This window comes from Lytechinus variegatus, chromosome 2 (genome assembly GCF_018143015.1).
Source record: "Lytechinus variegatus isolate NC3 chromosome 2, Lvar_3.0, whole genome shotgun sequence".
NCBI lineage: Eukaryota > Metazoa > Echinodermata > Echinoidea > Temnopleuroida > Toxopneustidae > Lytechinus > Lytechinus variegatus.
Genome location: NC_054741.1, coordinates 30,233,476 through 30,260,822, shown reverse-complemented (window position 1 = coordinate 30,260,822; position 27,347 = coordinate 30,233,476). Strand labels below are relative to the sequence as shown.

At 35.4% G+C, this 27,347-nt stretch overlaps 1 protein-coding gene across 2 annotated transcripts; it reads left to right on the top strand.

Annotated features, from left to right (window-relative positions):
* The first annotated feature begins 407 nt into the window (after positions 1 to 407).
* On the top strand, positions 408 to 26,189 carry LOC121407809 (vesicular inhibitory amino acid transporter-like). 2 transcript variants are annotated; one of them, XM_041599026.1, is made up of 5 exons: positions 408 to 737; positions 17,320 to 17,474; positions 20,559 to 20,701; positions 23,855 to 24,012; positions 25,065 to 26,189. In XM_041599026.1, exons 2-5 carry the CDS (start codon positions 17,350 to 17,352, stop codon positions 26,187 to 26,189), a joined length of 1,551 nt encoding a protein of 516 aa, XP_041454960.1. In that variant the 5' UTR covers positions 408 to 737; positions 17,320 to 17,349. The 2 variants fall into 2 exon arrangements, with proteins under 2 accessions (XP_041454960.1, XP_041454959.1); XM_041599025.1 differs by having other exon boundaries at positions 17,283 to 17,474.
* The last annotated feature ends 1,158 nt before the right edge of the window (positions 26,190 to 27,347 follow it).

The following is a 27,347-nucleotide window of genomic DNA, read 5'->3' as shown; positions in this document are numbered from 1 at the left end:
CTCAAATTTATTTATTTATTTATAAAGAGAAACAAGGTTGGAACTTTCATGATTTAATCCAACAAATTTTATTGAAAATTTATTTATTGTTGGATTAAAGCATGAAAGTTTCAACCTTGTTTCTCTTAATATTTTTTTTAATGTAATATTGACATAAAACGATAAAGTCGTATATTTAAATTTAATTCATATAGTCCTTGTGTGGTTCGGCTTTATTTTTTTCTTGTGCAGATATATCCAATCTGTTTCATACTGGAATAATTATTCAGTATTTGTCGGTGTAATTTATGCAGCGCGCGGCTTTTTCATTGGTCCGTCTTAGATGATCACACAAAATACACTGATTTGCGCGCCCTCCCGTGCACTCAGGACCGCTTTACAATCATTGACGCCAGTTTATCCACCACTGACTTAAACATTGACACTCGTCACAAGCAAATACCCCTAAACGTTAGCTTTTTGTATGACAGAGATTTCAATCTATTCGGTTCATGGAATTACCCCCATTTGACTGCACAACTTATTTTCGTTTCACAAGTCATGTTCGGGGTAAAATGTTGATCGTCGAGGTCCGGAGTTTCTAATATAGAATAAAAATAGAATTCTTTATCTTTGATCTGCATTTGAAAGCATCACATATCAAATTGAACGCAGAATAATGATTCACGACTTGGAGTAGTTGGTAAAACTTAGCTGAGAAGATTTCTCGAAACCTGTATGCAAGTGGAAGCAAATATGTAAGTAACGCTTGGCATTTTGTATTTTGGTTTGTGTTCATGACCGTGAACTATACATCGATCACCCTCCTTATCTTTGTTTTCCTCTCTCAGCCTTTACTCCTACATCTCTCCTTCACCTTCTTCTCATCTTCCTCTTTCCCCCTCCAGATCCCCCTTCTGTTGGTTCCCCTGGTTGGTTCTTCTTCTCATCTTCTTCCTTATCAGTCTGTTTAATCTCTTCCTCCTCGAAAGTAAACTCGTATAGGCGGATATCACAGGAGTATAAACCCGGATAAGATTTACTTAAATTACCATTGCATTAAATTAATTGAAATGAATACGACTTCTGTAAACTAGAATTGCAATCATTAGAGCGAAGAATTTGACTAGTAATAAGAAAATGAAAATAATGATAAACGTAGTCGCGTCGACGTCCAAATTCTATTTTCTGTTCTTTAGTCGAGAAATATGGGGATTTATTGATAGTGATTTGACAATTTAGATCCTTAAAAAGATTATACTTAATTACCTAAAGTGTTATAATGTATTTGACGATTCTTCAAGAATCTTTAACAACGGCATTCAGAAATTTCAATTCAATAGATTTTTGTAAACGGATTTTAGTTGTGATTTTTTGTCTTCTATATTATTTAAAATCGTATTAACTGACAAAATCTGTTTGATAACGCACTTGAACATCTGATATAATGTAGGTGTTGTGAACCGAAGATTGTTAATTTTGGTTTGTTCGGGGCTTTTTGACGTCAGCCTTCGTTCACGTCGATTACTTTCGCGGAGATGATCTCGCTTCCATATAAACACGACACTCGTACCTTAACATTAACCGGCATTGGATAAATTGACCTTGTCAAATAAAAATTAGCTTCATCCAGCTAGCTGACATAGATTTTGCATGGAGAGGGTATAAGAGTGGGGGACAGGTACACTGTTATAAAAATTATCCTTAAAATAAAAGAAGTTCCTGCAGAAGAGTCTCGGGAACACCTGTAATCTTACCAGAGTGCGTAATCTTACAGGAAATTGGTATTATTTTGGTGCATGTAACCTTAAAAATTTCCTTAAATAAAACACATGTTTCCCCTTTTTAAACAGACCTGTTCTTTTAAATTGCAGAAAAGGTCATGTTTTATGAATTTAGAGAATGATTCTGTTATTGCTTCTGCAAGATATTCCCTTTTTTCTGTAAAATCAGGGGTTTATAACAGTGTACATAGGTATAGTGAAAGGAGAGGGTGAGCGACAGGTATATTTTGTTGATACGAATAAGTTCATGTAGTCCCACGGCCGACTTATTTGATTTTTGTTTAGGATATATGAATCAGCGTATGCGATTGGATGCGGGCGTTCGATTGCACACAGTGACGTATCGAACTACTGCATCAGTTTTTGCCCAATGCCGCAGTAACGACATTTTAGTACACACAATATGCTTGAAGCGAAGATATATTATCCAAATATGGTACTGGGTGACCAAAGTAACAACATATTGTGGCAACAGTCTCGGGGAATGCGGAATGAACTAGTTCATCCGATTTTGCCCAATACTGTAAGTTTTGATACATACATTATAGTCCAGGATAGGCCACATAGAAACTTGACCAAACCTTGTTTTTTTATATATACAATATTTTTTGATGATTTCTTGTTAATTCGAGGGTGCTGATTACGAATCTGGATGATGCCACTCGTGTAACCATGAGCATTTTCCGCAAATTGTCAAAATCCAATATGGCCGCCAAAATTATGCAAATTACCCATGAAAACCCTAAAATTGTCCGCACATTGGCTATGGAATGCATGAAAGCGTGTGGCAGGAGTAAAATACACTCTGAAAAAATAATTGTTGACAAAATATTTATTTTCCTGATATTCAAAATGGCCGCCATAGTCCATTGTATACTCTATTATGTACACTATATATGAATAGGGAAAACCAATTTTCACAAAAATGAGCACTAAACCGCAAAAAATTGCGATGTGTTAACGAAGTAATATATGCAAATCATCATTACTAACGAGCTATATCATTTATTATGTCATAAATGGGAACATTTCTGTATTTTGATATCTAAAATGGCAGCCACTGGCCCAAACAGTATTGCGTACAATGGCAATGGGGGCCGAAAAAATTCACAAGAGTGACCACAGAAATGCATATTATTAAGATTAAACGAGTGGGATATTGAATAAAAAACATAATTGTTAACGAAATATATTATCAATATGTCATGTATGTGATGAATGTTGTATTTTGATATTCAAAATGGCTGCCAAAGGCCCTAAAAGTATTATCCACGATGACAAAGTGAGGCAAAGAAATCACAAGGATAATCACTAAAAATGCATATATATGTGATAAATTTATACTGAGATACTGTTTAAAAACATATTTTCTAACGAAATATATCATTCAGGTTTGAAGTGTGTGTTAAATACTATATTATTACTTTCAAAATGGCCGCCAGAGACATTAACAGTATTATGCACAATGCAAAGTGGGAAACCAATATTCACAGGAGTGAGCACCATAAATGCAGGTATTAGTGATCTATGAGTAAAATATTGTCTGAAAGCATAATTTCTATTAAGCAGTTAAGAGATATCATTTATTCTGCCAGTTAGGTGATAAATACTGTTATTGGAAAGTCAAAATGGCCGCTACAGGCCCTTACGATATTATGCACAATGTGAATGGGAACAAATTATTTCAGCAGAATTTGGCTTTGCTTGGCCAGATGGTGCCAGGTAAAAATGGCAGAGGTAAAAATGGCAGATACTGAGGTAAAATGGCAGAAGTAAAAATGGCAGAGGTAATAATGGCAGAGGTAGAAAATGGCAGAGGTAAAAATGGCAGAGGTAATAATGGCAGAGGTAAAAATAGCAGATGTAAGAACAGCAGATATAAAAAGAGCAGAGGCATAAAATGACAAGAGGTAAAAATGGAAGACGTGACAATAGCAGAGGTAAAAGTGGCCGAGGTACACTATTATAAAAAAACAGTAGATTCTACAGAAGAAAAATAAAAAACAGGTTTTTACAGAAAAAACAACAAATAATTTTGAAGATTATAATAACAAGATGGTTTTCCACAATTTTTATTGAATTTTACAGAACAGATATGTTTAAAAAATAGGGGAAAACAGTTTTATTACAATAAATTTGTAAGGGTACATGCACAAAATACCAATTTTCTGTAAGTTTATACAAATGCATGCATGTAGGATTACACAGTTTCTGTAAGTTTATACAAATGCATGCATGTAGGATTACACAGTGCAGTAAGATTACAGGGGTTCTCCAGACTCTGTTGCAGGATTTTTTTTTATTTCTAAGCATAAATTTTCGAACAGTGTAAAAAATGGCGGAGTTGAAAATGGCAAAGGTAAAGATGGCATAAGCAAAAATGAAAGAGATATGGGGTGCTGGTTTGTTAAAAAGCCGAGAAGAAAAAAGTTTTCACTCTAAAATCAAAGGGGAATTGGTTAAGGGGGAAAATGACTTAAAAAATTATTTCAACTAAGTGAAGTTCTTTTGACTCAGAAAAAGAATTACAACAAAAATAATAACAATCAGATAATAAACAATGTTATTTTAGCATACCAAGCTAATTACCAAGAGGGTGCTGCTTATGGTGTAAAAAATACCCAACAGCACTTCCGCTTCCAAGGGTTATGACCATCAAGCCGTCTATATCATATTGGATGCAATGGTAAAGAAGGTTCAGGGTCTTCTTTTATGCAAAGAATGTGAACCAGACGGTCCCCCTCGATCGACCCCAAATTGGTTTACCAGTCAAGATTATTATTGATTTTCATAATTAGTTACATATTCAGTGCCAAGCCTGGGAACGCATGCTTATTGTCATTCACATATTTAAAAAGAATAGTACAGACGACATTACAAATAAGGACATAATATTCAACCACAATCATTCGTGACAATTTCAAGATCTAAGCTTTTCCCGCTATGTTCTTTTCCCACCCCTAACCCTCTCTGTCTCTCCACCTCTCTTATGTCTACTCTTCCTCCTTTTTTGCAACGGTAAACCTGGCAAAACTTTAGACATAAAAAACAGCTAGACAAAAAGTAATGTTATAAAATGAAGAATGAGAATAGTGCAGTTTCATTTTGCTCCAGATGAATTGAATGAAAAAATATTTGTCGTTTGATTTCTTTTTAAAAAGCCTTCACGGTACACCTCCAACGAATTCGTAAATAGCATTGTTAGGCCGATAAAGACATAATGATATGATGAAATGCCTAACCGTGACATGCACTTCTAATTTAATCTATGTACATGCGGGGGCTTTTTGACAATTCATTGCATCCGGGTTTGAGGCTGGCCATATTTTACCTAGAGCTGTCATTTTTACCTCTCCCATTATGACCTCTGCCATTTTACCTCTGCCATTATTACCTCTGCCATTTTTACCTCTGCCATTATTACCTCTGCCATTTTTATCTCTGCCATTTTTACCTCTGCCATTATTACCTCTGCCATTATTACCTCAGCCATTTTTACCTCTGCCATTATTACCTCTGCCAATTTTACCTCTGCCATTATTACCTCTGCCATTTTTATCTCTGCCATTTTTACCTCTGCCATTATTACCTCTGCCATTATTACCTCTGCCATTTTTATCTCTGCCATTTTTACCTCTGCCATTATTACCTCTGCCATTTTTACCTCTGCCATTATTACCTCTGCCATTATTACCTCTGCCATTTTTACACAGAGCCGGCCAGATGGTGATGTATGAGTAAAATATCGTCTGAAAACATGATCTATAACAAAATATATCATATCTTATGTAATTTAGGTGATAAATACTGTATTTCAACATTCAAAATGGCGACCAGTGGCATAAAGAGTATTATGTACAAGGGCAATGGCCGGGGGAAAAAAGTGACAAGAGTGAGCACTAAAATGCATATAATTAAGATAAACTAGTGGAATACTGACTAAAAACATCATTGTTAATATGCCATTTATGTTATAAATGCTGTAATTTGACATTCAAAATGGCCGCCATAATCCCTATATTTATTATGTACAATGCGAATGGAGAAACTAATTTTCACAAGAGTGAGTATCATAAAATGCATATGACTGTGATATACGAGTAGAAATATTGTCTTAAACATGATTTCTAACTAAATACATCACATATTGGTTGTGGAGGTAATAAATGCTGTACTTTGAAATCCAAAATGGCTGCCATAGGTCCTAAAAGTATTATGTACATTGTAACATTGGACATATAATTTTGACATAATTTGGCTTTGTTTGACTCTAAATATTGCCTATAATTGTGAATTCTGATTCAAGGGTGAAATGTTGTCAAAAACCATGGTTTCTAACAAGATATATCATAATGTCGTGTATTTAAGGTGATAAACACTGCATTTTTAAATTGAAAATGGCCACCATAGGCCCTTATCGTATAATATACAATTTGAGTGTAGACAAATAATGTTAAAAAAAGGGCATATGGCAGCCATTTTGAATGATGAAATACAGTATTTATCACCTAAATTACATAAGAGATGATATATTTTGTTATAAATCGTGTTTTCAGACGATATTTCACTCATACATCACCATTTGGCCAAGCAAAGCCAAATTCTGTTGAAATAATTTGTTCCCATTCACATTGCGCATAATATCATAAGGGCCTGTATCGGCCATTTTGACTTTCCAATAACAGTATTCATCACCTAACTGGCAGAATAAATGATATCTCTTAATATAAATTATGCTTTCGGACAATATTCTACTCATAGATCACTAATACTTGCATTTATGGTGCTCATATTGGTTTCCACTTTGCATTGTGCATAATACTGTTAATGTCTATGGTGGCCATTTTGAAAGTAAAACTACAGTATTTAACACAAACTTTAAACCTGAATGATATATTTCGTTAGAAAATATGTTTTTAAGCAGTATCCCATTAATTAATCACATATATATGCATTTTAGTGATCACTCTTGTGATTTCTTTGCCCTTCTTTCTCATTGTGTGCATAATAGTTTTAGGGCCTTTGGCAGCCATTTTGAAAATCAAAATACAACATTCATCACAATACATGCCATACTAATGATATATTTTGTTAACAGTTACTCGTGTAATCTTAATAATATGCATTTTAGTGATCACTCTTGTGAATTTTTTGGCCCCCATTGCCATTGTACGCAATACTGTTTGGGCCAGTGGCGGCCATTTTAGATATCAAAATACAGAAATCTTCCCATTTATGATATAATGAATGATATATCTCGTTTTTAGTAATAATGATTTGCGTATATCACTTCGGTCATACATCGCGATTTTTTGCAGTTTAGTGCTCACTTTTGCGAAAGCTAGTTTTCCCTCTTTATATTGTACATAATAGAGTATACAATGGACTTTGGCGGCCATTTTGAATATGAGGAAAATAAATATTTTGTCAAAAATTAATTTTTCAGAGAGTATCTCACTCCTGCCACACAATTTCATGCATTTCGTAGCAAATGTGCGGACAATTTTAGGATTTTTATGGGTAATTTGCATATTTTGGCGGCCATATTGGATTTTGCCAATTTGCGGAAAATGCTCAAGGTTACACGAGTGGCATCATCCAGATTCGTAATCAGCACCCTCGAATTGACAAGAAACCATCAAAAAATATTGTATATATAAAAAAACAAGGTTACGCCTCTTCTATCCTGGACTATTAGTCTTGTAGTGACGACGTGCAAGTTTTTTTTTTATGAATCGGGTAATTCATTGCCAATCATTCATTGGTAATCATATAATTTCATTACCCCCCCCGCCCCTTCATCTAATACCATGATCACATTTACTCTACGGCGGCCGTACGGCAGGTCGAAAACAGCCGTTTTATTCATTTTTATGCAGCCACCTCTATGTAGCTCGTACATAAAATTTGAAAATGGCTGTTTTCGACTTGCCGTACGGCCGCCGTAGAGCAAATGTGACCAAGGTATAAAGCACCAGCACAAACAAAACACAATCGGACACTCGTACACTGGTGTCTTTTTATTCGATTATCACATAATCCCCAGAAATGTGGAGCTGCACTCATACTCACTGACCCATCAAAATGCAATCAATAATGATAATAAAATCGGAATGTTTTTTTTTATTTGATTTGATTTTAATGCTTTCTTCTGCATTCATAGCTTTCGTATAATACATTTTCCATAACAAAATAAACATTAAAAACTGTTTTTGGCGTGAATGGTATAGAAAAAAAATGATAGCAGAATATAATTCTAAACTAATATGATTTACTAACAAATATAACACAAAAAACTTGCAGGAAGATTGCCATTACAAGCTGTTTGCTTGAAAGAAAAATTACAGCCCTAGATTTAAAACTCATTAAAATTGATATACCTTCACTGTAAAACGCTATTTGAAATTTAAAGCACGCTGTTTAAGCCCGTTACTCTAACAACTATTGTTTAAACTTTTTAAACAACTGTTTACACTTTTTAAACAACTTTTTAAAATTTTCAAACAAGTTGTTTGAAAAGTTTAAACAATTACAAAAAAATTGAACAACTTGATGTTAGAGTAACAGGCTTAAACAACGTGCTTTTTTTGTCTTTCTTTTTTTTGGGCTGTGTTTATTCTACAAAATGGTAATATCAGTTCAAAACTTAATGATGAAGATGATACGGATGATGATGATGATGATGATGGTGACATTGGTGAAGATGGGGTGAAGGTGAAGACCACGGGGATGATGGTGGTGATGGAGGAGCTAATGGTGATGATTATGTAAACGGGAGAACAACTACGTGATAAACTAAAAGATTGACACAGAAATTTACTTCAAATATTCTGATAATAACATGGATTGAACGTTTGCCTTAACTGGGAAGTTCACCCTGAAGAAAAGTTGTTGTAATAACAGAAAAAATTTGTCGAAGTTTTGAAAAAATCCATCGAAGAATAAAAAAGTTAAAGGATTTGAATTATTTGATTTGCGACGTCATATGCAAGCAGCTTTCTTCAGTGGCGTAGCTACGGGGGGGGCCTGGGGGCACGTGCCCCCTGAGATTTGATGTGCCCCCCCCCCGAAAAAATTGGCAGAGCAAAAAAAAAAAAAGAAAAAAGGGAGAAAGAAGAAAGGAAAAGAAGAAGAAAGACAGAAAAAAAGAAGAGGAAAATAAGAGGAGGAAGACGAGTGAATGAAATAATGTGAGGGGAAGACTTGCAATTAAAAAAAAAATCTTTTCATGTTACTATATAAAATTTTTGCTGGCGCTTCGCGCCATAATTGCCTGTTCGATGGGATTCATATCTTGTTCAATAGGCTGATGTGGAGCAAGTTTTGAAGTCAATATGCAAAACATATTTTAGCTCGGACATCGAGCTTTCATTATTTTTTTTTTCATTTACAAATTTAAGTGCTCTGTAAAATGTCCGTTTTATGGTCTACATATCAGCATTTTAAGCTCACGCTGCGTGGTCACATTGTTTGATTTGCCAAGTTCATATTGTCTACGTGTATTCCATAATGTTCCATTAAACAAATGTATTCAGAATGCCAAGATTTTAGGTCTAAATATAAAACATGCGCGATAGCGTGCATGTTCTTTATTTAAAATGTACTTAAATTATCCAGTTTTACATCAGAATATCAATAATTGTCTGCTCACGCTTCACGATCGCATTATTAATGATACCCAATTGACTATATCCTATTTATGACTTACAATATGAATAGAGTTTCCCGCTTTTAGGTCTAAAATCTCAATTTTCTTCCTCTCGCGAAGCGCTCGCATCATTTGCTTAGTTACATACCTATCCCATTAATTAATACAAAAAGTACTTAGAATGACCATTTTTTTAGGTCGGAATGTCAAAGTATTTGCTCGCGCTTCGCGCTAGCCTTATTGAAATATATACCGTCTTCGTGGGTAACTGTAAGCAGTCTTTAACAGGTCCCTTTTCGATAATGCTAGAACAGTTAGAACAGTTAAATAAAAATTTCTGTTCGCGCTTGGGGGTACATACGAATCTTGTTCAGGATCACACATAACATTGCCCAGAAAATTATATTTCAGGAAAAAATACATTAAAGTAAAAAAAAGATCGCTCGCGCTTCGCGCTCGCACTTTTTATAAGGCTTATGAGATTATTTTATGTTTATGTTGTTATATAAGAATAAAACTAACAAGTGACTGATATAGGTGAAGATAATTTCGGGCCCCGTCCCCTATTGGCGAAAGTCGGATCCGCCCTTGTGGACACATGCACACACACACACACACCGGAATAATGACCGGTGCCCCCCCCCCCCTGAAAAATCGGGGACCCCCCAGTGCCCCCCCGGTAAAAAAATCCTAGCTACGCCACTGGCTTTCTTACATGTCGAATGGTAAAAAAAATCAATGATATGTCATTTTCTCAGAATTTTTTTTAAAATGGTTTTTATCAATAGACATATCATTTCACACACGATCATGAAAAGAAAAACCAAAATAAATTATCAGGAAACATTTTAAAAATGAATTTATGCATTTTATTTAACGTAACATATGGGGCAACTGCTCGTTTATGACGTCAAAGATCCAAAAATTAAAAGTCTTACAACTTTCTTAATCTTTTATGGATTTTCCTCAAACCTTCAGCAATATTTTGCATCATTTTTTTTCTGCAATTTTTGCAAGAAAATTTTCTTCAGGTGAACCTCCCCTTTAATGAGCCAAGAGACAAACAAATTTTTTTTTATTATGGTAGAGAGTTCCATAAACCGGGACCATGGTGTCTTGTAGATCTCTGCGCAATAAGCAATTTCGTGTTGAATAGAGTTACGTGTAGGGTAATAAATGTATTCTTAGTTTAACAATTGCTTTTACGTTTTATAACCGTATTGAAATAAATAAAACAAACAAATAAAACAACCAAACAAACAATATTAGGTGCACCTATACATCGCAATAAAAGCTCATTGTTATTTTTCAAAAGCAACACACCCCCAAAAAAAATGATAAGGAAAACAAATTCCACATTTACCCGAGTCCATTCCCTGAAGTATTTTCTGATCTGACAAACTTCCCCGCCACAAAAAACAACAACAACTACTAAAACAAAATCTGCCAGCGGGGAGCACTTTCCTTTCTTCTCTTAGCAATGCCGTATATATGGTGGCCCTGAAGGGACATCGCAAATAGACCAAATCGCGAATATTCACGATGAAATTCATGCTTGAGTTTTTTTTTTTCAAACGAAAGAATATGGTTTTATTTAGACATTTTGACCAATCTACATGATCTATGAATTGAAAAGGGGTCTTTTTCATTAATTAGATTTCTGAAATTCTCCCCTGGGTGGCATTGAAGATTGAACGAGAATATTGATGCATAATGGTAAAATGCACAAGTTCAATAGATTTCATTTTTTCGCTTGGCGCGTCGATTAAGATCAGAGCTTCCTAAGAACGCCTGCATCTGGTGTATTTCCTGTTTATATAATAAAGTATGATTTTATCGATTTGTGCAATTTATCTTGATTGTATCATAATAGAGGGGGCTGTGGAACTTCTATCTTTTATTGGCGAACTTGATGTTGTATCACCGTTAGAGGCAGCATACAGCAACATGTGGTGGAGTTGGTGGTAGCCCGGGTAGTATAGTAGCAATTATTGTATTAGTATTTAGTAGCCATAGTGGAAGAAGTAGGAGTAGTAATAGTACATGTAATATAAGTAGTAGTAGTTAGTAGTAGTAGTAGTAGTAGTAGTAGTATAGTAGTATTAGTAGTTGTTAGTAGTAGTAGTATAGTAGTAGTAGTAGTAGTAGTAGTAGTAGTAGTAGTAGTAGTAGTAGTAGTAGTAGTAGTAGTAGTAGTAGTAGTAGTAGTATAGTAGTAGTAGCATAGTAGTAGTAGTAGTATAGTAGTAGTAGTAGTAGTAGTAGTAGTAGTAGTAGTAGTAGAAGTAGTAGCAGTAGTATAGTAGTAGTAGTAGTATATAGTAGTAGTAGTATAGCAGTAGTAGTAGTAGTAGTAGTAGTAGTAGTAGTAGTAGTAGTACAGTAGTAGTAGTAGTAGTATATAGTTGTAGTAGTAGTAGTAGTTGTAGTAGTAGTAGTAGTAGTAGTCGTAGTACTACTACTACTACTACCCTCCGTTAAAAGCTCTCCTTTACATCTTTAACACCAATCAGGCCCTTTACATATCACAAATTCGCAAGCATTTTGAAAATGTGATTTTTTTTTTACTCGGCCGCTATTTGAAATATTTTCATGGGGAGGGGGACTAGCTGCTTGGTCGGTAATAGGCTAATTTCATTGTATTGAATAAACCAACCTCGAAAATTTTTCATGCCCCCAGAAGCCCCCCCCCCAAAAAAAAAAAAAAAAAAAATTAGTCTAGAACAGCGCCTGGTAGTAGTAGTATATAGTAGTATTAGTAGTAGTAGTATAGTAGTAGTAGTAGTACTGGTAGTAGTAGAAGTAGTAGTAGTAGTAGTAGTAGTAGTAGTAGAAGTAGCAGCAGCAGAAAAAAAAATAGAAGAATAGCTACAGGATTAGTATAGTATAGTTGTGAACATTTCACAGTTTCAAAAATTTGTTTATTTCCTTGAAACGGATTTGGACCAATTTTTGTCGTTTGGTGTGTGCGCATGAACAACCAATACGAATGAGAAAAAAACCACAGACGTGCGGTCTTAATTGTCTTTTCAGTTTATTATTTATGATTTTTTTTTACCTTCATTTCGCATGGTGAGCATAATTGGTATGAATAAATGCAGGCACGTCAGCAGACAAAATCGTAAGGGGGAAGTTTAAGGGAAGGACGCCCCGACATCCGGCCTATTCTCCATGTGCCATTATTCGAACACGTACGAGACTTGGTGTTCCCATCCAACTCGAGACTTTTTAACCTTCAAGTATTTAATGAATTAATACAACCCCGTAATACATGCTCACATAGATGGAATAGAACAAAGATCAGTATACTTTCCAATTTTATTTCTTTTCTTCCATTATTTCTTTCTGTTTTTGCTTTATTGATTTTATTTATTCATTTACAATTAGTGATATTTATTAACTTTTTCGTTTATCGATTTCTTCATTAATATTCTTAATTTATTTGTGTATTACTTTGCTCCTATTTGTCATTAATAATCAATGAATTTAATATATCAATTCAGTCGATATGAATGTATACATAACAGTCCTTTATCAGCTAGCAGCATATTACCGAGATTCATAAAACCGTACTCTTTAATATTTCTAGCAAGATGATGATGATGATGATGATGATGATGATAATGATTATATAAATTGCAGAGAGCACTTTACCGGTTTTGCTGTTGATTCGATACTCGGACCCTTGTCTGGCGCTAAGTGCAGGTGAATCTGTTCACCCGCCGGGAGCGGCTGCATATTTCTATGGTGGTGTGTGGATCGCGTGAAATGGATGCTGCTATGTCGGGTATTATACCACCGTGTTTACATGGGGTGCTCAACACGGCAATGTGATCGCAATAATGTCAGCATTATTTCCATTTTACCTGTACATATGTATTTCTAATGGAAATGAATGAATGAATGATATTGATTATGATGGTGATAATGACGATGATGATGTTGGTGATTATGATGATGATGGTGGTGATGGCGATGATGATGATCATGATGATGGTGATGATGAAGATGATGAAGATGATGATGATGATGGTGATGATGATGGTGATGATGGTGATGATGATGATGATGGTGACGATGATGATGATAATGATGATAATAGTGATAAATAAATAAAGATAGTAATAATAAAATTCAATAACAACACTTGGTTCTAGTCAGATTCTCGATGGGCATTATACTAACTTATGCAGCATAATTACCCTGGCTTTGTATCACATACTGTAGCAGGTGTAGTTACGCGCTTTGTGTTTCAACACAGCAAAAACTGTGAAGTTAACCGGTGTACATAGAGGACCACACTAGTTATTTTACACCGGTGTTAAATTGATGGTGTTATAGGTTTACAGCTATAGGTGTTATTACAACACATTTTGTTGTTACATTTACACTCTTTGGTGTTATGTTTAATCTCTTGGATGTGATTTTAACATCTCAGGGTGTGGTCCTCTGTTAACATCAATTGGTGTCAGTTTTAACACTGCAGTTTTTACAGTGAAGGAATAAATGCATGCGGGTCTCCATTTTCCTCACCAGGGTTGAGTGTACCACCATATTGATAAATTTCTTGCTGAAGGCCATTGGACCATTTGGTATAAGATGTGAGACTGCGACCATCTGATTAAGAGACGCAAATCAGAATCACTATATCATGGTACTTCTATCTTATATATTTCAATATGAATAGGCCCTATACTTTGTGACATTATAATCAATACATGCGGATTTGATTAGGCAACTATACCTTTTATATTCATTGAATATATAACAACATAATCAACAAAATTATTACAATTAAATCGAAAGAATTGCAACCATACATAGTAATAAAAACATTTTCAGTGGATAAAGATTATGGGGAACGATCACAATTGAAATTGGGGTTCGTTTATGGCGTCGATTTTGCTATGATTATTTAAGTGGTACACGATTTCAGAAGTGCACCCAAGAAAATATCATTGTTTTAACATGCATCGTTTATCCCATCGTCACGATATTTCATCAGTATAATGTTAAGCCACGAATAAATTAATGTCAACATACTGAACATAATGTCTTCATCAAACGTAAACGTGGGAGAATTTCTTTACTTTTCTCCGTTCATATAGTTTCTTATTTCATAGCTTAAACGTTGCTTTGAGAAAGAGAATGAGACAACCTCGCTTTATTTGTTTAAGCTCGGACTATCTAGCTATTTAGTATCGCCAATTAATGTACTCAATGTTTAAACTACCTTGACTATATTATTAAGTCTTTGAACGAAATAGATGAAAGTATGTCGGAGCATTGTTGATTGTTAATTAGTCATTTTTATTTCATGCCCGGGGGGCAATTTTTCATGAAGGTTCAGTCAGGCGGTTAATCGCGAGAGACAGTGAGTACCACGGCGCCAAAAAGCGTGCAAATAATATACGACCTCATACCGAGTGCATTGAAAATGGCATTATGAATATATACAGTCAGGTTGTAATATATTCATCATAGTGATTTTAGGCGGTAAAATTATTGATCATGCCTCTCCTGTTATTTTTTGCAATGGCATGTGTTTAATCCTCAAGGCAATTGGTTAGCGTGGGGGTATTTACCTGACTTACAAACACGATGGGGTAAAAATTTGCTGGGGGGTTTTTTTTGGTTAAAAAGGGGGTATTTTGAGAGGTGAGATGTCAGTGGAATTGATTTTAATTATACCATATTGCAAAATCTATGCAAATTAAGAGCAATAAGATGGAATGGTCAGAGACTGGTAAGAAAATACTGATGAATTATTATTATTATTATTTATTCGGCAACTAAATACATGTCAGTGTAAACATTACAAAATAAGAAAAATCAACCATTGGAACGTCAGGGACAAAAAAAGTTGACTTAATTACTTTGGCATGAAGCCTCCTGTCCCAATTCCAATGGTTGATTTACAATGTATACTAATAACTAAACAATAACAAAATACTCATAATTATAAAGGGGTGTGGCATGCGATTAATAAAATCATTGTTAATTATTGTTAAAAAAAGAAGATACACTAGCGTACAGTAGGGGAGGGGGAGCAGACTGCCCCCCCCTGACGAGTCATAACTGATCCCTGATGAGCCACCAGTGACCCCCTCCTATGAACGTGGAAGACCTTTTACTTTCTTTTTGCTTGTCATTTTTTTCTGGTTGGAAATGTCCTTTACATGCGGTTGAAGACCTTTTTTTTTTATTTTTTGCTTGTCAATTTTTTTTCTGGTGCGAAATGTCCTTTACATGCGGTTAAAGACCTTTTTTTGTGTTGCTTGTCAATTTTCTTTCTGGTTCGAAATGTCCTTTTTACGCGGTTGAAGACCTTTTTTTTGCTCGTCAAATTTTGTGGCGGCCGAACTTGCCCCCTCCTAGGTACGCTACTGAGAAGATAGGAGATAGGAAGAACGAGAGAAAGACAATGAAGAAAAGACTTATACTGCAATAATGATGTAGGAGGAGGAATGTTTGTGTGGACGGAAAAAAGAGAGGAAGAAAGAAAATAAAATCATGATTTTTTTTTATTATTTCATACTTGTGTGACTAATATGTCTCCCTTGTAATGAAATAAGTTGCAGCAATAAATATCTAATGCACTAAATCAGTTGTCAATCGAATTTTTCTAGTTCTTGAAGGAAAAATTTTGAATAAACCTAATTTCATATAATAAAATACAAAAGAACAAGTGCGGATGTGACATCATCAGCCCGCCTAATGAATATTCATGACGACTGTTTTTCACAAAATATTGCTTTACTTTGAATTTCAATAACTTTGTTATTTGTTATCCGATTTTGATGAAATTTTCGGCATTTTGCCAAGTGAATTCTACTCGATTTATTAAGTTATAAATACTTTCAGTCCGGACCATCCCTTTAAAGCCCGTCTATGCACTATGCGATTCGTTGCGATCCAACTTTCTAATTAATTGTGATAACATCTGATATGGATATTCCAACTAATACGGATCAGAACTCAGAATAGTGGTAGGACTACTGAAATCGAAATTCAATCCAGTTAGATCTTTTGAGTAAAAAATGATTTTAGTTTTCTAACAATATGCCAAACTTTAATTAAAATAATTTTACTTCTTGGAACTTCCATATTTAAATGCAAAAATGCGATTTCTTGAAAAATCGCGTCGCACCGGATCGCATAGTGTGAGACCGCACTGTAGAAACTGTGGTGTTAAAACTGACACCAATTGGTGTTAATAGAGGACCACACCCTGAGGTGTTCAGATAACACCCTAGAGATTGAACATAACACCAAAGAGTGTAAATGTAACAATCATAGGTGTTGTAATAACACCTAAAGGTATAAAACTAACACCACCAATTTAACACCGGTGTAAAGTAACTGGTGTGGTCCTCTATGTGCACCGGTTAACACCACAGTTTTTGCTGTGCGGCTTTATGTGCATGTAGGGCCTTTTCGCACGTGAATTTTGAATCATCATTGTAATGATTATTGCAATTCGTCTTTAGAATCATCGGACCTTTCACACGCTCACTCGAAAAATGGGATTTGAATTTGAATTCCCGAGCAAAGGCGGTATGTGTCCTTGGTGACTTGACAATCAAAGCACTGCGTCGCAAATACAAACTACGATGAGTGCATGGCAATTGTATTATCTACGGAAGTGCTTGAAAGGTCGCGTAAGCTCCTCCCTCCCCTGAAAGATGCATTTCAGCCATTCTCAATTAATATTTTGTTGAAGCGCCAAATTTCTTGTTAAGAATCTGGACTGCTCCACTATCCAACACGCGAAGAGCGAAATATGTGGTAAGGGGGGGGGGGTGCAAGACCAGTGCACCTGAAGGGCTTAACACTTAGAGAATTAATCATAAATTATTTGTGAATTTCAGTTAAAAGGTTCTTCATCTCTGGCCAATGTTTCAATAGGATGTTGGTGAAACATCAGCTCTTCTGACCATGGATTACCTGCGATCAATGAAATCTAAACTGGTTAACAATCTTGCGTCAACCGGTCTTATTCAACACTCTGGATATGGAGAAGACATCGAACTTTGCCCTAGGGATCGAGTCGTTTCTCGCAAGTAAGCATCCATTTGCCCATTCCCTTTTTAATTTCCTTTACCAATATCAATTAAAAAAAAGGTTTTCAACCACAAATTGATGATCTTTGGTACCCAGAAAGAAATTGATAAGCAAAAAAAAAATTACTAATTGTAATTTTGCTTCTCGGTGCCCGGTAAAAATGGCAGAGGTAAATATGGCAGAGGTAATAATGGCAGAGGTAATAATGGCAGAGGCAAAAATGGCAGAGGTAAAAATGGCAGAGGTAATAATGGCAGAGGTAAAAATGGCAGAGGTAAAAATGGCAGAGGTAAAAATGGCAGAGGTAAAAATGGCAGAGGTAATAATGGCAGAGGTAAAAATGGCAGAGGTAATAATGGCAGAGGTAAAAATGGCAGAGGTAAAAAAGGCAGAGGTAAAGATGATAAAGATAGGCTACATCATAACAATTATCATCCATGACCGGACTCTTGTCGACGAAATGGGCTATAAAAACTGATTAAATATTATGTTGTTTTTCGTCATTTAAGATCTATACTCTGTCATTTATATGACTAAACTCAAGCATTTTCTTGCCAAAGTGATTTCAATTAGTGACTGCATGAAGAAAGGATCTTAAGCTCGTATAAGCAGAACAACGCTTTACATACAAACCCAACGATTTTTTTTAATGTAAACACCAATGTGTGCAGCCATGCACTAACCCTCTGAAACGAACAAGTTCGGGTCTACTTCGAACTACTTTCATAATTTAACCCGAACTGAACATTCTGTAATAAAAGTTTTTTTTTATTTCCACATCATGATAGATCATGCATGAATAGATATTGATGTCACTGGCGGATCCAGGGGCACAGCTGGCCCGTGCCCCCTTTGAGAGGTACAATTAAAATCTTAGCAAATATGCTAACTCAAGTGTGCCCCCTTTTAAAAAGCGAAACCCTTTTCTGCTTGATAATTATTTTTGTGGACGAGTTAGTAGGCGAAAAACTTTTTTTGCATGTCATTTTTCAGGAAAATGTGCCCCCCTTGGAAAATCCTGTATCTGCCCCTGATTAATGTGATACGTTAAATGTAAATGATACAATTGTTCAGTCTTTAGAGCAATACCTTAATGCAGCTAGTCCAAGTGGATGCCAGGTTCCCAAAGGGTTTGACGTCATATATGGGAAGCTGCCCCATGACATTTTATGCACTACAAAATGGTTCATAATTGTTTTGAAAAATATTTCAGGAGCGTCAGTGAAACGATTTGTCTCTTGATATACTGTATACTGAAGATAAAAAAAAAACATTTGGATTTTTTTCTAGAAAATTACATTTCATTAATATTTTCTATACACCAAATATGGGAAAGCTGCTCGCAAATGACGTCATCATTAAGTATAAAAGTATAGCTTTTTTAATCTTTGATTGATTTCCTAAAACCCTCACCAATATCATTTTTTTTCTGCTATTCTACAATGACTTTTAACTGAGGTTGAACTTCCCCTGTAATGAATTAAATACAATTGCGATCAAGGGTGTGCTTCAAATTTGAATATTAATACAGCGATTTGACATGAGAAGGCCGTCCATGAGAGTCTAGAAAAAATAAGATATTCCAGCCAAAAGATTATCAATTTGGTGCAGACGATCCATCTATGATTTTAAAAATGTCGCCCTTGCCATTATTTTTATTTTCTTAGAACCTTTCTTAGTTAATCTATGTAGGGCTTCCATGCGGGGGCTTTTTTTATTTTTTTTCATGGGGTTTTCAGACCCTTTTTACCTATACCATTATGACCTATGTCATTTTTACCTCTGCCATTTTTACCTCTGCCATTATTACCTCTGCCATTTTTACCTCTGCCATTATTACCTCTGCCATTTTTACCTCTGCCATTTTTACCTTTGCCATTATTACCTCTGCCATTATTACCTCTGCCATTTTTACACCGAGCCTGCTTCTCAAGGGGGGGGGGGCACATCCCCCCTGCCCCCCCCCCCTCCTGGATCCGCGCCTGAGATATATCTTGAGATTCTTAAGAGATATTTCACAAGTTTGTCTGCGAAATAAAGAATAACTTTTTTCATTTCATTTCATTTATTGGTTTCTGAAACACTTTTTCATAAACACATGAGCAATGAAAATACAATAATAATATACGTATAACTGACAAGCAAAACATTATCTATTAACGATTGTTAGGTTTTAGGGGTTAACACTATAAGCTAAGCTTGACTGCGTGGCAGCCCCAGAAAACAATAATTATTATTCATCCAACATGAATTAAACTTGTGAAGAAATGAAATCTGGGGAAGTAATGAGCATTTTAAAACATTTGGTAATTTTGTGGGGGATTACAATATTTGATTACTTGTGTCTCGAAAAGTCATGAGCTGTGAGGTAACGAAATACGTTACATTTTTTTAATCAGCGACAGCTACAAATGTTTAACGAATTAAATGCTGTAAATTGTTGTGAAATCCTGAAAGAAGCTTTGCCATTTAAAGCCTCTGATAGACTAAATATTGATGTATTTACCTTAAAATGATAGTGGGCCCAAATTCCTCTAAATGTATTTCCACTTTATTTTCCTCCTTGTTTTGTTTACTCTTTATTTGCCCCTCCTCTAAGCCCCACTCCCACCCTCGATCACCAAGATAAACCGTGTACATGAACATAATTATAAATGCTGCTCATATTTTGCAGTTTATGAAGGCTTTAAAAGAGGTGTAATTGTGTATTTTTTCTTTCAGATTTTCTGATTCAAATTCGCTTGCAGTTCCTAAATCGAAGAAATCATGGGGGGATCGGTCATTTGCACATGCTGGACCATCCTTGTGGAATCAGTTGCCATATTCCATATGTTGTGTTTCAAACATCAATTGTAAAACTGCTCTAAAAAATCCATTTGTTAAAGATTGCCTTCCAGTAGTTTCTACTCATTGTCATGACTGTTTCTAATCTATCCTTGTCTCTTCCTGCTCCATGCATTTTTTCTTATTTCCTTTTCTCAGACCCTTGAGCACATAATCTATCGTGGATCTGGCGCTTTTTTATTATTATTAGTGAAAAGCACATGACTAAGATTTTTTTGTCTTCTAAACTATTTGATAAGATACACAAATGAACTTACATCACCTGACGATACCCCGGATGCAGAGACGCCGGACGAATCTATATCCCATCATGCTAACGGACGAGCGTTAGGACCGAGTAAGAGTTCGGATAACCAAGTCGAAAAGCCCTCCGATGAGCAAGGTAAATTATCTCTCACATCGATTTTATCGCATACATTTGTAATTCTGAAACTTCGTTATTCCGAAGGTTCGTTATTCCGAAGGTTCGTATTTCCGAAGGTTCGTAATTCCGAAGGTTCGTTAGTCCGAAAACGAAAATGAGGTTCGTAATTCCGAAGGTTCGTTAGTCCGAAAACGTAATGATTAACGAACCTTATTTCGTTTCTGGACTAACTTACCTTCGGAACAACGAGCCTTATTTCGTTTTCGGATTAACGAACCTTAGGAATTACGAACCTCATTTTCGTTTTCGGATTATCGAACCTTCGGAATAATGCCACAAATGTTCGGATTAACGAAACCTTTTACGTTTTCGGATTAACGAACATCGAGGTATAGGCAATTTACGTGTTTCGGAATTACGAACCTTCGGAATAAAGATCCTTCAGAATTACGAACCTTCGGATTTTTCTTTTTATTGAGTAGTTTTTATTGACAACTTCAATTCATATACAAAACAAAATATATATAACAAATAGAACTTTGATGTCTTTACAGATACCTAGACAACTCATAAATTCAACATATTTTTTTCATGTATGTTACATTAAAACACAATGTCAGACATCTTCCAATACATAATTATAAATAACATTGATGATAATTATATGCATCAAGAAGAAACTTCTACAGAAAATCCCAACCTATTGATTTTTTTTCAGTGTCAAATAAAAAACATAAGAGAAATTTTCCAAATACAAAAATAAATAAATGAATAAATCATTAATAAAACCTAAACGAATTGAAGCCATCAGCATATATATTTTTTTAACCCATCACCTCGGCCTCTTCACCCAAATAAATTCAAACTCAAACACAAACTCAGCCGTGATCCTTACCCCCACCCCGACCCTCCCTTAAACACCCCCATCCCTTATCTGGTGGAGAACTGGCTCTGGGCTCCAATACATGGTCTAATATTTAAGTTTTCCCATTTAGAGAAATGGATTGTAAGAGTCCCCCTCTTTGTTGTTAATTTCTTCTCTTTGATCCCCCTCATACTATTTTTTATTTCAATCGATGAAGGAGGTTTTTTTAATTCTCGGTTTTTGTAAATAAGATATTTAACTAAAATCAAGACATCAACTAATTTATTAATTGATATTTACCTTTACTTTTCTCCTGCTTTCCGAAAAGAATTTCCTGTCAACTAAATTTATTTATTTCAAAATTTAAACTTCTTGCACACAGATCCCAAAGTGATTTTGAAAATTCACAAGTATAAAATAGATGTTCATACGTTTCTTCTTCTTTTTCACAAAATGAGCATAAATCGTAATTTTTTACGAAGTGTAACCGATTTCATTTTTACATTTTCTCTTCCGTTTTTTTTTCTTTTTCTTTATTTTTAATTCAACTTAGATTTTTTTATTAATTTATTTCATTAATTAATTAATTTACTTATTTATTTAATTATCTATTAATCTATTCATTCATTTTTTTCATTCATTAATTTATTTATTATGATTATTATTATCTTTTTTTGGAGGGGGGTGTTCATTGACGGTGATAAAATCCTACCACCCATACTGGTAGACCATAAATTTGACGCCGTCACTTTTACTAATCGACGTTATTATTAAAAATGAATGTAAATAAGATTAACCATGCACATCTTAGAACTTTTTACCTCATGAATGGTATTGTTAAATGCTTCACACAACGAAGTAGTATACTTTGATCCTTATTAGATGCCCAAGAATACCAGTAACCACTGTTGCTGCAGCCAAGTTTCAGAGTACTCTCGGGTGTACATCCCTTACCCGAAAAAAACACACACAAAAAAATTATATATATTCTCAAGTTATATAGTTATTTTAACCACACTAATTTTAAGACATGAGTCTACGTAAAGATAATCATTCATGTGTTGCCTTTCAAATGTTCTTAAATATCTTTTATCAGAAACCCCATCTGCTGCTGATGTTGTACCGCAGTTTTTTTCTAGAAATTTTCCCCCAATTCAAGTTTGGATGTTGATTTGTAACTAAAGACAGCAAAGTAATTTTCATGACAGTTTTTTAATGTGATTTTTAATCGCTAACATATTAACTTATCGACACTCTTATTATAACAAATCAGTCAAATTGACTACACCGTTAGAATAATTCACCCTTAAAATAAAAGAAATTCCTGCAGCAGGGTCTCGAGAACACATGTAATCTTACCAGATTGCGTAATCTTACATCATGTAACCTTACAATTTTCCTTAAATAAAACACCCTTTCCCCCTTTGTGAACACACCTGTTCTGTTAAATTGCAGAAAAATTCCTGTTTTATGAATTTACAGAAATATTCTGTTATTGCTTTCTGCGAAATCTTCTTTTTTCCCCCTGTAAAATCAGTGTTTTTGTTAACAGTGTAGACCAGTAGTCAGATAGTCACATTTCTGACACATAATTATTCTAGTCAGAAATAACTCTTTTCTAGTAAATTACGACTAGAAAATAGTCAAATATGACTAGAATAAGAGTTCCGCCCAACTAACCCTATCAACTAGTCATTTGACTAATTTTCTTTAGAGTGGATATTTTGTATGGGGCACACACCGTGTTGACCCTAACAGACCAGGGACCCGTTTTATAAAGCTGTTCGTAAGTTACGACTTACTGGCGATCATTTCCTGTGGTAAATGATATATCCCTATGTAACTGATTAACAGGTTCCAGTCGTGCGAAAAGCTTTATGAAACACCACCCAGGTTTATTATTGGTAATATGATCGTGATATAACCTGTCAATAGACCATTTTTCAGATTAAAAATTTAAGCGTAAGCGTTGGGATAGAATCATTATTCTATTTTTAGGTTACGAACATAATTTTTGTCTCCAAAGGATATAACGGAAAGCTAAAAGTGTCTATAAAATATGATTTTATCCTGTCAATTTCTTATTGATCAGTTAGAGGAATGGTCTTACTTTGAACTATTTTGGTTATAACGTCCCATTCATTGTGTTCGAGCGTTATCAGACGGTTCGAAATTACATTAGATACACTGTAAACGTTCGTTATAACAAGTATTCTTATACTCTAATCTGTATTAGTATATCCCTTTATGAGAAAAAAGGGTATAAAGACAATTTAAAAGCATAACATTTTTTCTCAATTTTGCAGAGAAGGGAAAGAGCAGCGCTTTACAAGCTTGCTGGAATGTCAGTAACTGTATGCAAGGCATTGGTATCCTCAGCTTACCATACACAGTCAAGCAAGGGGGCGTGGCATCATTGGTTGCCATGGTAGTTATACTCATCCTTGGTCACTATACCAGCAAGGTTAGATACATGTACCTGATTTATACAAATATTATTGATCTTTTAGGTATTGTCATGGTAACGGTTGTTGGAATAAATGTGTTCGGTCATGAATGTATGCATGGGGATCAAATAGTCACGTCATATAGGGATAATAAGTTTTGAAATATCAAATTAATTATATATTCGCATGAAAATTGTTTCATAGAAGCATTATGAATTCATCCATATAGCATACAGACTTAGATGGGTAAACGTTTAAAGGTGATTTACCTATATGCATAATGGTCTCAGCAGTGACAAAGAGTTATCATCATCTGATAACCAGCCCCCAAAATATTGTGAATGTGTTAATTTATTTCTTGGAACATCAAACACAACTTTATTTCCAACCAGCCAGAATGGAGTTATGGGGATTTATGCTTGATAATTTTGATTGTTAATGGAATAACAATGATGATGATGATGATAATAATAATTATAATGATAATAATAGTAATAATGATAGCTGGACTTATAAAGCGCTTATTGCCTTCGGATTCAAAGGACTGCAATTATTATACCCCGGCTTTATAGCTGTGCTGCCATATTGAAGCATAATTATGAAGCATTCACGGAATTTCTCCCTACCGGGCACCCATTTCCCTCTCCTGGGTTGAGTGCAGCAAAATGTTCGTAAATTTCTTGCTGAAGAAAAACAAACCACGGCTTGAAATCGAACCCACGTCCCCCAGATTAAAAGACGAGAATTATAAAACCACGAGACCCCGACGATCATTGTCATTTTTTCAAGCAATCTGCTTATGATGACAATCCTTCTCCTGCAAATTGTAAATGTTAACTAATTTGGTATGAGATCAATTTTGTTTGTAATGATAATTTTAGTACATTTAGTTATGATTCATGCCAAAAAAATTATCAATATACTATGTTTGTTATGTTATGGAAAATGTATTCTATACGAATGATGTAATTGCAGAAGTAAACGATAAAATCAAATAAAAAATAAAGATAATAATTCCTTCCTTCCTTGCTGTATTTTTTTATTGCTTGCCTTTTGTTTTCTTTTTCAGATCCTAGTTTACTGTAAATACGACGACGATGAGGATGATGAAGATAGCGACTCGAGGATAAACGACACGCGTAGAAATGCTCCGATTGAATCTGACCGTCCAGAGGTCGTGCGAGAGACATACGCCGACATCGCTGATGCTTGCTTCAAACATGGAGGCCACGTGATCAATGCTGTACAGATCGTTGACATTCTGACGGTGGCAGCGCTGTATCTTCAGTTGTCGGGTGCCCTTCTGGTAGATACCTTTCCGCAAGCTGGATTAAACCGGTTTCTCTGGACAGCCATAACCGTCGTCGTGCTTCTTCCAACGGTGCTCTTCAAGAATCTTACAAGGATATCGTGGTTGAGCCTGGTGGCTTTAATCGCTCTTGCCGTGATGTTATCAAGTGTAGTGTGGTACAGCTTCGGTCGTAGCATCCACTGGAAGATGGAGAGCATCCCGCCGTTTTCCATCGAGCCCTTCGCCATCAGCGCCGCCATGATATCTCTCAATTTTGGGGCGCAGTTCTTGATGCCGGGAGTGGAAGGCAGTATGCGTGAACCTTCCAAATTCAACACGATGCTCAACTACTCCTACATAGTTACAGGGTTTCTCAACGTTGGCTTCTCCCTCTTCGCCTTCTTGACCTTTGTGGAAGACACGCAGGAGTTCATCACTTACAACATGCCTCGAGGACCACTCCAAGCTACCGTCAGTTGTCTTTTCGTCATCAAATCCTTACTTACTTACCCGCTTATGATTTTTGTCATCGTGAGTACCGTCGACTCAATGAAGTTGTCGTTCCTGCCGCGTTGTTATCCAGAACAAGATGAGCGTTGTCCACCTATTTGGGCCATCATTTTTAGGGTTATCCTAGTAGGCATGTCTTTCCTGATGGCAGTAGCAATTCCGCACTTCTCGTTGCTGATGGGTGTTTCTGGGAGTCTCACCGTACCTTGGCTGGACTATATATTCCCTTGTCTGTTTTATTTAAAGCTGAGAAAGGCCAATATAGGAATGCTGGAGAAAGCATATCTTTGGTTCATCATCTTGCTAGGTGGAATAGCAGGTGCCGTAGGACTTTTCTATTCGTGTAGAGCTATGGTTAGGGCAATGTCAGGAGAAATTAATGATGGTTGGTAGTAGCTGCTCACTGAATCAGACTGTGTTTATTTTCATCTTTCGTGCACGAATATTTCAATTTGATATTATTCTTAGGTTCAGCCAACAAAACTACCAGTAGACTTACTATAAACTTAAAAGATGATGATTTGTGTGGATTGTACCTTGTAGCGTATGAAACCATTAGGTGAATGGAAGCAGGATTCTGATCAGGAACATGTTGGTTATGAAATTTTACAAAATTATGTCTGAAACCAAGGTCAAGAGCAGTCTGGCAACCACGTTGATGCCGTCTCTAACACCAGACTTTGATTTCATTCAGTGGTTTGGATAAGAATCAAACTCTGTTCAGTTATTTAGTGGACCACTCGCCCATGGTTTTTTTTTTAAGTTAAAGACCAAACGAGTTTTTCGATTACCACCACTCCTTTCTTTTTCCTTTTTCCCCTTTGTTTTTCTTGCTTTGAAGATCTTTACCGATCTTATCAATATTGTGCAATCTTCTTCCACTCTCGTTAGTCAACCATAAAATTCAACCAATTTGTGAAGCTTGAGTATCACACATCTCATTGGTAAACATGTTAATAGTCGGGTGAGTAGAATAAAATGTGGCGGTAAACATAATGTTTGACGAACGGGCAAATTCTTTCGTCAACTCCCATGAGAGGTTATTTGGATCATTATCATGAAGACATTGAATTCAAGAAAAACCTTTTGGCTGGTATTCTGACAACCATGTTTTAGTTAAACCTGGCTTAACTTTGACCACACTTTTATGGAGTGCCAGTTGTCTACTCAATCACCACTTCAAAAAATATCCTTACCCTTCTGCAAAAAAGTTATCAAAAAATAATAAAAAGAAATTGAAAATAGATGAAGTACAATAAACTTCAATTAATTTATTGGTACATTATCATTTCCTGGAATATGTATGGAGTATTATAAAGCCAAGCATTCCATAAAATAAAAGTGTGGTTTAAAATTCTAGTTTAGACTAGGGTTAAACCTAGGTTTAATCATCAGAATAACACGCGTTCTCTTTTCGCACCACCATTGCCCAATATTCCATTTGAACCCTTCAATTCAAGAGATGGATAGATCGACAGTCAAAATGAAAGGATTTCCTTGCCAAACCCGGAAATATAAATATAACCGAGCCGATTCACGGCCGTACGCAGG

Coding starts and splice junctions, on each gene's coding strand:
- LOC121407809 (XM_041599026.1), top strand. CDS start 17,350: ATGGATTACCTGCGATCAATGAAATCTAAACTGGTTAACAATCTTGCG. Junction 17,475..20,558: donor GATCGAGTCGTTTCTCGCAA/GTAAGCATCCAT, acceptor CTATTTGATAAG/ATACACAAATGAACTTACAT. Junction 24,013..25,064: donor TTGGTCACTATACCAGCAAG/GTTAGATACATG, acceptor TTTCTTTTTCAG/ATCCTAGTTTACTGTAAATA.